Below are 14,448 nucleotides of genomic sequence, written 5' to 3'. Positions count from 1 at the left end.
AAGTTGTGCAGATTAGGGTAATTTAAATAATTGTGTGTTATCCTTTCAAACAAGTCCCTTGTTATAGTGCCTCAAATACCAAACCTTTAACAAAAGGAGTCTGGCAATGCCTTGGAAACAGTTTTACTCTGTGAAAATGTGCCTTTGTTGTGTTATCTGTAGAGGATGTGTTATTTGAGGCTGCTATTTAGTGCTGCTGTCCCACAGTATTTGACTTCTCAAATGGCAGATCCTTTTGTATTTGATGCTTACCCCAGGCAATGCCAAAAAGATCCATCAAGTTATTGAGTACAACAGTTACTGGGTACTGCAGTTTGTATGAAGCTTACACACAATAGCCTTCTTTGTTCTTTTTAACAAAACAAAAGTTTTGGTAAATAATGGTAGAACCACAATTACCAAAATGATACTTGTTCAGCTTAGTGACTACAATGTAAAAAGCAGGTTTTTTGCTTCATAGGAATGTTTATGTCGCTCACAACGGGTGAACCTTCACAAACTTCGTATTCAGCTTTGATCTTTGTATTAATGACTAAGTACTAATATGTGTATTATCTGGAAATTGTTGGCAGTACACAGTATCCAAAAGCCCAATGTGTGTGTTTTTTTAAGTTGTTTATTCATAGACTAATGCCCCCTATTTTTTGGTTTGTTTTGTTTCCTGACATTTGTTTTGTTGTTGTTCACTAGGAAATACCTTACGTCAAGAAACCATTTTGTTATCTTTTTGCTATTAAAAGGCTTAAAATATCGAACCGATACACTGTTTTTGCAATTCTCTTTGTATATATTTAGTGTAAGCTCTTTTGAGTTCAGTCTCGGGCAGTGTAATTAAGCATACTGCAGTGAGTAATGTAGGTTGTTGCCTGCGCCCCCCCCCCCCCCCCCCCCCCCCCCTCCCCCCCACTGCCTTATCTTCTGAATTGTATTTTATTTTAATTTTCTTCCTGCTGTTATGCACTATGCTATGGTATCTGGAAGCTGCCAAGCAACAAGTAAGGTATTTATTATGCTTCTCTTGAAAGAGCTGTTGAACACGTTGAAAGTATTTAGGCAATGCAAAGTTATTTGCACATAAAATCTAGTACATGAATTCAAGCCAGCCACCAGCCCCATTGACTGCTTAGGTGGGGCTCTATGTACAATGTGTAATTACACAAGCTGCTTAATGCCTTTTTTAAAACAACTGTGACTTGGTGCAATCTAACCCTGTACCTAGCGAGTTGCCATTTGTCAGGTGATACAGCAGTTAGCCTTTAACAACAGGGGAGTGTAATTCTAGAATATTTCTAGTTTTTATATAGACCAAAAAGTAGATCTAGTAAATGATTCAAGCAGACAGATACTGTTTTTGATGTCTGCATACTTTACTGGGGAAGATCCAGCTCAGCAGTTCAGCCAGTTTTACAAATTTGACTTTGAATACAATCTAGAGTAAATGTGCTGGGTTTCTACTAGGCTAGGTGGTGTTGCCATTTTACCCTTGGGGAGAAACACTTGCTAATTTGTGTCATTCATACACGGCAGAACACGTCTTTTTTTTTTTTCTCCTTCTAAAATTAGTCAATATTAAGCTGTGTATCAACAAAGATGGTTAAAAAAATAAGTTAGTGGCAGTAGCCATGAAACAAGTCTGTAAATCTGAATATCATCTCATGGGTTGTTTGAAAGAATAAGCACAGCTTGTGAGAAAAGAGAATGTGAAGAATACAAAGGAATATGGTACCTCTGCTGAGCAGGGAAAAGTGCTGACCCTCAGCAGGGAAGACACAAGTTTTTCCATACCCAAGGCTTTTGCTTTTTCATTTCCTTTTCTCTTGTGGTTTCTCTGTTGTTACCAAGTTCATGCCAAAAAACCCAAGTTTAATAGACATGGGCAGAGAGAGTGTTTGATTTAAATAAGTCAGCAAAGAGCAGTTGATAACTCTAACTAAATAATAAAGAAACGAAACACCATGTTTTTAACTGGAAGTGGCTTTGAGTTTTTTTTCTGGGAGATCAAAATGCTTTTTGAGGTTTTCTAACTTAATACCTGGATGTAATCCATGAATTTACCATGTAGTACAGTAAACCCCTTTTTTCAGACCTGAACTTTGATTTTTAACCTGTCACGCTGTATGTGTCTCATGTCACCAGACCTCTGCATTTTGTATTTACTGTGCAATATTGTTTCTTGATTGGGGCTGTCACTTTAACAATCTTACAGTAATTTGATGACTGATTTTTACCAACACCTTACAGACATTTTGCTTTCTTATTTTCATAACTGCTTCCCAGAATTGGATTAAGCTTTGCATGCACATTTTATTTCCAATGAGCATGTGTGTGTGTGTCTGTTTTTTTTTTTTTTTTTTAATATATTTTTTTAAACTTACTTCTAACAGTCCTTTTTGTGTTGTTCCTCTCACATAACGTTTCTGAAGCTGTGGTTCCCTAAACATCTGCACCATAGCCTCAAGGCGTACCTAACACTTACTGTAGTTGATCTAAATTTAAAGACCTACAAGTCAGAATCCCTGCTGTTGGAGCTGCATCTCTGAGTTAAAAATAACATTTTCCATGGGAAGATGTTTAAGTGGGTGGTCCAAAAAGAATGCATAAATTAGTGGTACTCCCCAAAATGAAAATGTCTGACTTTCAAGTTTCACTGAAATGGCTGAACTTTTCATGAACAGAATTTATACTCAGGGGGAATTTTGAATACAGGAAAATTGTGAGTTGTATTAGGAAAATTGTGAGTTTGATTAGGCCTCTTATGAACTGTTACATCTCCTGTTTATCCATAAAAAAAAAAAAAAAATCTTACTATCAAGTACATACATTAAAACAACTAAATGCTTTATGAATATAACCCCTGTTTATTGTCTTTTTTTTACATCCAAAATTGTACTGCATTGACCTGGCGTTTTATAAATATTGAACTGTTTTTACACATTTTCTAAATGTAATACTTTTGCTATAAAAGATTGGATCAAAACGTTTAAGAGTTTGAGTTTGCTTCATATTCGAGAGAGCTTGAATTGTCCGAGTGATATGCACTGCAGCACTGTGGCGTCTTTCTCACTTGAGGGCATGACGCTTGCAAGCCGTATATAAACATAGCTTACGTCACAACAGCGGGCTGCAAAAATTATCCTTTAACCACTGAGGCAAATCAAGAGAGCTGGTCTATGCATATTACATCGTGGCTCCATACCTGACAACATACGGTATTATACACCTGAACTGGGTTGCATTAGCTTTAAAAAGTTAAAACATAAAGCTCCTACTAGGTAATGTGCAAAGGCAAAGTTAGTAATGACTTGCGCTGTAACTAAGCTGATTTTAAACTTGCATATAACAGGTGCAACCGAGCACTGCTGTCCGATTCCCTTTCAAAGAAAATGGAAGACGTGAGTCACAAGATGTAATAATGGTCGCCAGTTGAATGAAGTAGTGTAAGGTGTTTTTTTGGATTGAAGCTTGGTTTAAGTGGGTTTATAGACAGTACCTTTTTAATGCAGTACAAGCCTTGCCTGTCAGCATTGCTGAAAAACCTACTTGATCGTGACGTGGAATTATTAGGGTTACCACTGCAGTGCAGAGTGCTCATTTTTTATGTTTTCAGGGATTCCAAGAAGCTGGTGTGCAGCTCCAGGAAGAAAAGCTGTCCACAGCTACTTTGCTGTGAGTGTGGGCATGATGATATCAAAGTTGCTCTGCCCTTGTGTGTTTGGGCCCACAGCCCTGTTTTTGAGGAGAGCTCTTCATTTGCAGCTTTAGTTCTTTCTGTAAATATTGATTTTGGTTTTGTGCTATGCTACAGCTACTTCTCTTCTGCCTTCACACATTGGTGTTTGTGTTGTATTGATAACCCGTGACCACAATACATTTCTTTTAACTATCTGGTGGTTCTAATGTCTTGAGGTTATAATATATGCAGTAGTGGATATAATATATAGTGGTCACTGTTAATCAGCACGATCGTACATTTCCCAGCAGACCGCTTGTATCAGATTGCAATGACAAGACAAAAGTGAAAAGGTACTTTTAGAAAAACGACAGCAACATAAAATAAATAAAAATAACATTTTCATTCAATGATGGACCTGCATCATAAATGATCAGCCAGTGTTTTGTCTTGCATGCAGTATTGTTTTTTTCAGGCTACATCATTTGTGCATTTTAGTCGATTAAATAAATATTGCAAAACCTAGGCTGGCAATAAATCAGAAAAACTGGAGAAACAAATGCTTTTTAACTTGCTCAAGTAGTCTTTCAGCAGTTCTGCAAAGTCTGTGCATATTTGCGCATCTCTGGTTGATTTCCTTATTGTTTGTGGTATATGTAATGTGTTTTGGACAGAGATGTTGGCTTTGTTTCCATTTTCAAAAAGATCCCCCAAGACCAGGGCTGGGTTGGAGTGGGTAAATTTTTGGTGTATTTGTGAATTGGTGTTTTTGGTATCCCATTGGATTTTATGAAATACAAAGACCCGCAAACATTTTGAACTACATTTGTTTTATATGCAATATATTAAACAGATTAATAGGTGGTGTAAGCAGGTTTTAATTTTTTTGTCTCGCACCCTAAAAGGGACACTTCCATAAGCCCCATTACCAAACCAGAAAATCTTTTTTTTTTTTTCTTTTTTCAAGTGGTAAAGCTTTTCAAATTTGTGTTTCAACACACCCTGAATGTTGTTGTTTTTGTGAGAGGGACATTCTTGACATAGTACTGTGACATCATTCATGCCATACACTTTTTATTTGTTTCTGTTTTGGTGTTTTTTTTTACCTGGGAGGTTATCATTTTATAGATAGCATTGCACATTATTTCCAAGAGGAGCTGGGGTGAAACGTTTTTAGTTGCCTCGTGTGTGTTTTGGGGTCTTGGCTCTGCACGGGGCCTGTTGACACTACTGAAATCCCCTATCCTGTGTTTGTCCAGTATTGTGTTGAATGTAGAAATGATCAAATAAATAGCTTAAGTAACAATTCTTCGCTTTACATTTCATTCTTTTTAGGTCAATCCCCTACTAGAAGCTTTTGGAAATGCTCAAACAGTGATGAATGATAACAGCAGTAGATTTGGAAAATACATTCAACTTCGATTCCAGAATGCTTCAGGTACTCATTAAATTACCAGGGGTTACACACAAAATCCATTCTCTTCAATGCAAGGCTATTTTCTATGTATCTAGGGCTTGATTCTTCTGGTGTGTATAATAATTTCCGAAAGCCCATACTATAGTCCCTCTCTTTTATTTATTTTTTTTAAAGAAACATATTTGTTTTGACCATGGCTCAGGTTCTTCACTGAAACATCATGAAACCTGTATATTGTGCAGCACCTTTCAGGAGCCTTTCTTTCTGGTTTAATATAAAATCAGAAAGACTGGAGTTGAACACTACATGAGTTTCTGATAAAGTGTGCTTGTTAGACTTGTAGAGCCTCCAATGTTATGTAACTGTCAGAGCATTGTGCTGATTAGGCTAATTCTAATTGCAGAATTGCTTGTCTCGCCTACTTAGACAGGCAGTTTTAATTGTGTTGATCTAAAACAGACAGTAGATTGAAAGTTTTCACCATTAAGGTTTTTTCTTGAGTGCATCTAAATCTTGAGGGATAGCAGGCAGTCTTGCATGCAATACATATATTGTAGAACCGGTAAATTATCTGGGATGACATTTTAAAAAGATCATTCTTTAGCATAGTCTGGAGATGTGAGTCATGTTTCATTTTTTACATACCAAAGAAGCGCTTTTGGCTTATCCAGTTAAGATGAAATTTGAAAACTAAGCTTTTACATGTGCATTTAATGTATGTATGTATATATTTGTATTTTTTTTTTTAATGCACTGGAGATGCACTTTTCTGGTGACAGGGAAATGATGAAGGCACCATAGATATAGACATAGATCTAGGTCTTATCAAATTGTAATAAAACTTGGATTGGAGATTCTTTAGCACAATTTTCTATATCCACAGTTACTATGTTGTGATTGTGGGCATAGTGATATCAAAGTTGCTCTGCCCTTGTGTGTTTGTTCCCAGTCTGTCTTGAGTCCATGACTCTGTTGTTGAAGACAGATGGGAGCTCTGAATTTGCACCTTTTTAGTTAATTTTATTATATTTTTAGTGTTGTGGCATCTTCCAGCTACTTCACTTCTGCCTTCACACATTGGTGTTGTATTGATATCCATGACCACAACATATTTGTAGTAAATATCTAGTGGTTACAATGTTCAGTGGTCACTGTTATCGGTCAGCACCGCCATACATTTCCTACTACCAGATTGTAAAGACAACACTATACTTTTAAAAAAAAGTTTAAAATAACTTTATTTTTATTTTTTTTACAGTGAAGGGTGCTAAAATCAATGAGTATCTGCTGGAGAAATCTCGAGTAGTGCACCAAGATGAAGGGGAGAGGAATTTCCACATTTTCTACTGCATGTTGGCTGGGATATCTGCTGAAGATAAGGAAATGTACGGGCTGCTAGATCCAGACTTGTACAGGTAATTGCTGGCATTGTTGAATGGGCTAATTTCAAAGCCTGTCATCTTGCATCGCCCCAACTCTTTTCTTCCTTTTTGAATAATGTCTTTCAATTAGAAGTCTTATCAACATAGCCATGATTTTTATATGTAGAGAAAGCATACAATTGTAGACCCACCAAGCACATGATCATAAACTTGAATAAGTCCAGAGTAATCTCCTTTTTTTTCTTATGTTCTTCCCTCTCTTCAATAAAACACAGTATAGTGTTACCTCATCTTTAAGTAGGAAACCAGCTTGATGGAAACAAAGCATCATGTTTTGATAAATTATCTTCTGATTTGTACCGGTACTAATAACTACTAGGTGTGCTGATTAGTCGTATTTTTAGAGCAATTGCTAGTGTTTGTCGTAAGGTGAATAATCCTAAACACACCTGTTTGTTCATGCGTTGATTTCAAAACAAGAAGAAACCGCCCTTCCTTTACAATTGAATACCAATCAACAGCAATTAATTTTCAAAGTTTTAAAAGCTGGATGGAAGCCAATGTTCCTGCCATCCTGGGTGCTGACATTTTTACCTCGGTACTTTGGTCGTAAAGTGAAATATTTTGCAAAACTAGCCAATTGAATTGATTCATCGTGTAAACACGAGCTAACACTGGAAACTGGGATATGTAGTTCTGTTTCAAGTTTAGTGGACTATAATACCTCAATTCACCACAGAGATCATGCATTTCTAAGTAAATAAATAAGTAAATAAATAAATAAAGGATTTCATATCAAAAGAAAGGCGAGACAAATCGGTCAAAGTGTAAATTAGTTTGTTAGTTTAGTCATGACAGCTTCTACATTAAATAACATTGATTGTTATTGATACTTAATTGTGTAAACCTGGGAAATGGAGGGACTGTATTGTTTTTGTTGAGGAATTAACATGTTTTGTTTAATTTTAATTAATACCTAAAAAACTTAATTTCTTAAAGGTAATTACTTGGGGAAAATACAAGTTTCGACACACCCCTGCTAACTATTACTACTATTCTAATTTTTATTAGATACATTAATGGCAAATATGGCTCCCCTGAAATGGTCAAACAGTGGAGTACCAAGTACAATGAGGTGTGCAATGCCATGGATATGGTTGGGTTTGAAGAACAGGTGCGTGGTTTTGTCTTCTTACTTCTGGGAATACTGGGAACAGTTGTTTCGGATAGTCATTCATCCCTTTTGTATTTTCACACGTCTTTCAGGAGCAAGTGGACATGAAGACAATCCTTGCTGGAATCCTGTCCCTTGGGAATATTATGTTTGAACCACAAGAAACTGGGATCCTGAAAGTAACAGAGCAGTCCAATGGCTGGCTCAAAGCAGCTGCAGTGAGTATGGTGCTCGACCAATCTGTTTTGTGTTTTCCTTAAGTTTACTAATCTAAAACATCTACCAATTTAAAACAAGAACCATAAAACCACTCAGAAACATTTAAGCATTTGTTTACATAGATGACTCCATGCTAAATACAGATGTACCTGTAATCTAGTGATGAATGATTATCACTTTTTTACAAGTCTATTTCGATTATCAATTTTATATTTGAAAATAATCCCGATTATCGATTATTCTACATAACATCATTCTTTGGGGGGGGGGGGGGGGGGGGGGGGGGGGGGGTCACAAAGTTCCTGGTTAAATGTTTTTCTGTATTTCTAATTAAAAACTACAGTAAAAATTCAATAACTTCTCAACAGCACTTTCAAACCTATACAACACACAGTACTCATTATATTGAATACTACTACTAAATATACTACTAAAGCAGCATAACCAATATATAAACAGTACCACTATAGAAACTATTTTTAAATAAAGAAAAGCACACACAATCTGACAAAGCACTCTCTTGCTCTCAACTGCCTGAAGTCTTCTCTTTTGAATGCCTGACTCTCTAGGTTTGATTAATGCTGCAGAACAGAAAACAATACATGCTGGAAGTTTATTAACTCATTACATATAACGTAATACATGAAAGAATGGCAACCTGAAACAAAGTATTATAACAATAATTGTCAGTAATTAATTACAATTATTTTTATAATCTTTTGTTTCAGGTTGCCATTCTTTGTTGTATTACGTTTCATTTTTATAATATTAAGTAAAACGTAATGTAAGAAGTAGTAATTTGAAACATTTTTTTTTTTTTAAAAATGTATATTTTAACCCGTCTTACCGACTAAACTAAATTGAGAAAACGAGTCAACAATAACAGATACATGCATGTGAAAGTCCCAGTAAAACAATACAATAACTTTGGGTAGCTCACTTATAAATGCATATTTATATCAAAATCTGTGAATCTTCATTTTGGTTTCAAGGGTGATTGATCTGACATGGACTGACCCTGAACGATATGTCGTTAATAAGGTGATCGATAAATGTGTAAAGAAAATGCAAATAGTTTGTATTCATGAACTTACAGTCTTTAAACTCTCGCTCACCTTCTTTCTCCAAGTATTTGTAACAAAGAGTTCTGATACTATGCTGCGCTCCCTTCATGTTTTTGTTTGTGATGCCGTTTTGTTTGCATTGTGGGAGCTTTACAGGAGGGCAGGTCTCAAGGTTCCCTTGGAAGTAGCTTTTATGACGAGTGACCATAAAGAAAATGTGAAGTTTTATAGTATAATGATCGATCGAAATTGTGCACTATATTAATCAGTTGAAGTCAGTTTCTGTGTTTAATTTAATAATTGGAAATTAACCGTATTTTCGATTAATCGCTCATCACTACTGTATCCCATATGGAACGTTTTGAAGTCATGAGGGCAGTTGTCCATTCAAGTCCGGAAGAAAACATGCATAGAAATACAGTATGGAAAATGGGTTATCAACTTCAGACACACAGCAAAAGAACTGGCCCCATTGTATGATGATACAAAAGACAATCTATGGCTAACCTTTAAGATTTGACTGCAGCTCCCAGGGATGGGTTCCACGACACTGTTTTTAGTGCTTGGCTTTCAGTGCTGATATTATTTTAAAACCATTTAAATCAGGTGTGATGCTGATCACTGTTAAATATCTTTCGGCCAGGCTTACCTCCATCTGGTGGCAGTTGATAAGCTGTATGTGTTTGCTGAAGGGAGTTTGTGCTATATTTGGAATCAGTAATGACCTTTCAATAGCAATTGTTTATTAAACATAAATAACTGTTGTCTGCCTTGCTAATCTCTTGCTAGCTATTTAGTGGTAATAGAATAGCTGAGGTTACCACGTCTGAGTGCAAGAAAACTTCCTGTGTCATTTCTACACATTTTTATTTATATATATATATATATATTATATATATATATATATATATATATATATATATATATATATATATATATATATATATATATATATATATAGAACTGCAGCGCGGTGTAGATCTAGTTACCAGCACTATCACCAGGACCTTGCAGATGATAGAAAGCAGAGCTGGTTACAGCAGTGCAGCTTTGCATAGTGGCAAAAACAAACTCAACACAGTCATACTGAAATTAAAAAATGTCCATTACGTTTGACACTTTTTTTTTTTTTTTCAAAAAACGTACTCTAGCCATTCGAAAAATAAAAGCAAAAGAATTTGCAGTTTCTTCTTTTGGAGGAACTGGATACAGTGTTTAATACTGAAGGATGTTTCCAGGTGCAGTATCTTTCACCAGTCTCACTTTCCACAAGACAGTAAGAATTCTATTCACTGACAGCAATAGGCAAATAAACAGTAAATCTACCATTTGTGAGGCAATGTCACCCCCCCCACCCCCATGCTTTGACTTTTGGGTCTGTATAGTTGGTACACAGTTAGATTAAATTCTTAGTTATAGTTTTTCAGTACAGTTCCCTTTGAACATGAACTGTTTCAGTTCCTCATTATTTTTACTCACTGACCATATTTTTTAAACGGACCAATTGCTTTCAGACAACTGTCTTTACAAACTCTCTTCTGTGATTGTCCCAGAGTTTCATTACAAGTGGTGTGCAATACAAATTAACCTTTTCACTGCCACGCTGTTTTTAACCTCCGGACATGTCAATGGCACAATTTTTTTTTCTCATTACTTCATATTTAGAAACCATTAGTTCTGATAAAATATTGCTATGGTATGCTTAGTTCCCATTTGTAGTTTTCTTCTGCCTTTCTCTTTTGTAGGGTCAGTTTGGTGTACAGGAGGAGGAGCTAGTGAAATGTTTGATTTGTACTACATCAGTGACTCGCGGTGAATCCATTAACAGGAACCATAGTCAGCAGCAAGCAGAAGGTAGGAATAAGTAACACTGTTGTAATATAGCATAGATTGTGTGCTAGATTCTGAGAGCTTTTTACTTCAAATAATATACTTCGTAGCATTACATTTAGTATTACACTGATCAAATAGCCAAGTCCAGGTCCATTACTGGAGAACTGGTCTTTATCCTCTATTGTCACATTTCTTTGAGAAACATTTCTTCTTTTTAAAAACAATTTGGGGTGGAAAGTAAAAAAGAATATCATGACGCCCCCACCTCCCCATTTCAAACACCTGGTTCAATTCAAGTGGTGCTTCTTATAAGAAGATGGTTGAATATATACACCCCCGCACAATTCATTTTTACTGGAATTATCAGGAATCTAAGAGAGCCACTGTTTTTACACAAGGGAGCAGTGGAATTATGGGAGTGCTGTTGATTGGGTACCTTTCTTTACGTTCACAGCAGAATATAAGATGCATCTCCACTTTGCAGTAATAACTGTACTCATTCCTTGAGCCCCAAATGTACACATTCCTAAGCTCTTGAAAGCATGATCCCATTTAATAGTGATGTTTTTTAATGCATTATATTTCAGATGCAAGAGACTCCATAGCAAAAGTAGCCTATGGTAGAGTGTTTGGTTGGATTGTCAGCAAAATTAATGAACTGCTTGCCCCCCTCGTGGACTTGAATGAAGAACATCAAGAAATCGGTATGTTTTTATTATCACAAATCTTTTGTCTTTTAAACGTAATTCTGAAGATTGAGACTAAACCTAATATATATAGATATAGATATAATATATATATTATACATATACTATATATATCATATATTATCCTTATAGATATTCACTAGTTCTATAGAAATCCATACTCTCTCACAGTGTCACTTTAAATAAACCCCTTAAAATAACAAACCATAATCAAACCTACCTGGGTTTTGCGAGCTCTGAAAAGACCAATTGAGATTCTTATGGCACTGACGTGCACTTTTAATAAACACAAATCAAATAAACAAACACAAACAAAACCTAACTCCGTTTTGGAGCTCTGACTGTACACCAATAGGTCCCTGACTAACACGCAGGACAGCTAAGCAGTTTACCTGCCACAAAACACACACAAGGTCCTCACACACTCTACCTTGTACTACGATTGTGCACACAAACAATCGGGCTCCTCACACACCAGCAGCCCCGAACAGACTGGCTGCTCTCTATAAATACCCTGCACCTGGCTGTAATTTACAATTAACACCAGGTGCAGGGGATAACTAATAATTAAACATAAACCCAGTGTGCATTTTCACATGTTTTCTGCAGGGAAGGATTTTAACCCCCTCCCTACCATCTTACAATATATATAAACTTGAAATCACTTGGATATTAAAAACAAACAAACAAAAAAAAAAAAAACGTTTCTAGAGAGGTCTGTTTTAAGGTGTGTGTCATTTGTGATTCTACAAGGTCTGACTGCTCCATTTATTGATTAACTGTTTCCAATATTTGTCAAAATTGATTAATCCTTTCTTACACGTTTGTGGAACTGAGTAGCACCACCACTTCCAAACCTGATGTTTCTGATAAACTGGCTGAATTACTTTCTTCCAGGAATCATATTTCATTTCGCATATTTTGGACGATGTATGGGGCTGTTGTTTAAAAAAAAATGAAAAAAATAAACTGCACATTTAATTAGGTAATACATTTGATGCCATTTTTATGTAATTTATTTATTTTTTATTTCAAGTGTGATTCTGTTAACTTGTCTCAACTGTGACCGCTGCTACATTTAATATTAACCTGTTAATACTGTGGTTAGTCAAACTTGAAGTCCTTTCTTACACTGGAATACAGGCACTGAGTAGTATTTTGTCTGTCTGCCTTATTGAGTTGAAATCCAATTCAAACCATGGCAAAACAAAATCCTCATTATTGCTGGGGACGTGAAATTAATTTTAGAAGTGATTTTACTGGGTATTAAAATCCATGCTGTTTGCCACGACATTGTTGTGGGCTGTGACAATGTGTGTTTTTTATACAGGTATTTTGGATATTTTTGGATTTGAGAATTTTGCTGTGAACAGATATGAACAACTCTGTATAAACCTTGCCAATGAACAACTGCAGTATTTCTTCAATCATGTAAGTACTGTAACGATATGTTAAAGCATTCTATGAACCATGAAATTCCATTTTGCTGCAGCCAAATTTAATGATCAAAACAGCTGAGATAGCTGTGTTTATACAGGGTTTATCTTTCTGTATGTCTTAATGGACATGAATTCATCCCTGATTTTCTTCCTGTTCAGAAAATTTGCAAATGTAGTTGTTTGCACGTACTGTTACGTGTTTCCCATTTATTCCAAAAAATTACCGGATTTTTTTTTTTAACAGGATGTCTGGTTTTTACTGATTTATACCTTAATTTTTTTTGTCTATTCAATATTTTCCCGGTACTGTTTTCTCGGAAATGCACAATATTTTGATTAAATGCTTTTTTATTTTGGCACTGACATTGTAATAAGCAGCCCTACACTGTATCCTAGGATACAGCAGATGTTTAGACATCGGAGGATCAAATACGTTTAAACATGGTTCTCTGTCACTTCAAAACACATTATCACCTGTATTGTGTTGGCCACTCAGTCTGATTGATTGATTATTGTGGTAATTGCTGGGCGTAGTAACTACTAGCTTGATTTAAAAGCTAAATTGAAATAGTTACACAAAAATATAATATCTTAAGTGGATGAGGGACGGGGAGAAAACATAAATCAATTTGAACATTCAAAAGAAAATTAATGTTTCAAAGTAAGCAAAAATAGCAGAAGAGGGTCAGATGAGGCAGAGGATTCATAGCGCTGCAATTACTGCTGCATTGAGGTACATGTTCAGACTGACAATAAAAGAACATACTGAAAAATAAGCGACACATTAAACTAAAACAAGAAAGTGAACTGAGAGACAAGCAATCCATTTATGCTGCTTTTACACACGCTTTAATAAAAAGAGAGCGCAGAATGATTGTGTTAATGAGTTTGTCAGAGCGCTGTGCTTTGCTGGACAGACTGTTTGCTTGTTTATTACAAAGAGCCAAGGTATGTATTGATGACTTTGTGCGACAGTACTATCCATCACTGCCTAACACCAACAATCTAATTGTAAATATTTGACAGAAAATGGCAATGCTTTAGTAGATAAACTTACAGAACGCATTGATGGAAATTTGATTTTTGACACCTTCCGAAGGCTGGCTTGCACCGCCTTGTTCTGTCAGTTATTTCTTATGATTTCAATTCACTTAAACCAGGCTTGTTTTGTGCTGATGTCATGTTCACATCTTCTGTAGGTGCTATTTCCGTCAGCACAGCGATTGCCCAAACGTTCGCAAAGTACCAGCTAACTTGAGAAAATGCGGCTTTGACTTGCACACATTCCGCTCTGTCATACATGCCAGAGATATTAAACTTAAGTAACCAGAACTTCTGTGTATACTGATATTTTTCCCCCCGATTTTTTCTATTTATTTATTTATTTATTTTTTACTGTTGTAGTTAAAAACCTATTTTTTGCCAAATTTTTTTATCCCTATTTTTAGGTCGGCCAGGGTGTTTTTTATCCCTATTTTTAGGTCGGCCAGGGTGTCCTCGGCAAAACGTGCACCAACGACCCCTGTAGTCTGGCCTGGCGCCT

At 35.9% G+C, this 14,448-nt stretch overlaps 1 protein-coding gene across 1 annotated transcript in view; it reads left to right on the top strand.

Annotated features, from left to right (window-relative positions):
* The window catches only part of LOC121315999 (myosin-IIIb-like), a 42,472-nt gene that overhangs the window by 8,077 nt on the left and 19,947 nt on the right, over positions 1-14,448 (top strand). Inside the window, exons 5-11 of the mRNA XM_041250670.1 lie at positions 5,006-5,108; positions 6,346-6,502; positions 7,541-7,643; positions 7,736-7,861; positions 10,672-10,780; positions 11,347-11,463; positions 12,797-12,897. Of these exons, the coding sequence (XP_041106604.1) occupies positions 5,006-5,108; positions 6,346-6,502; positions 7,541-7,643; positions 7,736-7,861; positions 10,672-10,780; positions 11,347-11,463; positions 12,797-12,897 (816 nt within the window). The remainder of the gene's footprint in view (positions 1-5,005; positions 5,109-6,345; positions 6,503-7,540; positions 7,644-7,735; positions 7,862-10,671; positions 10,781-11,346; positions 11,464-12,796; positions 12,898-14,448) is intronic.

The sequence above is a fragment of the Polyodon spathula genome, chromosome 1, assembly GCF_017654505.1.
Source record: "Polyodon spathula isolate WHYD16114869_AA chromosome 1, ASM1765450v1, whole genome shotgun sequence".
Classification (NCBI taxonomy): Eukaryota; Metazoa; Chordata; class Actinopteri; order Acipenseriformes; family Polyodontidae; genus Polyodon; species Polyodon spathula.
This window is presented reverse-complemented; position numbering and strand designations above follow the sequence as displayed.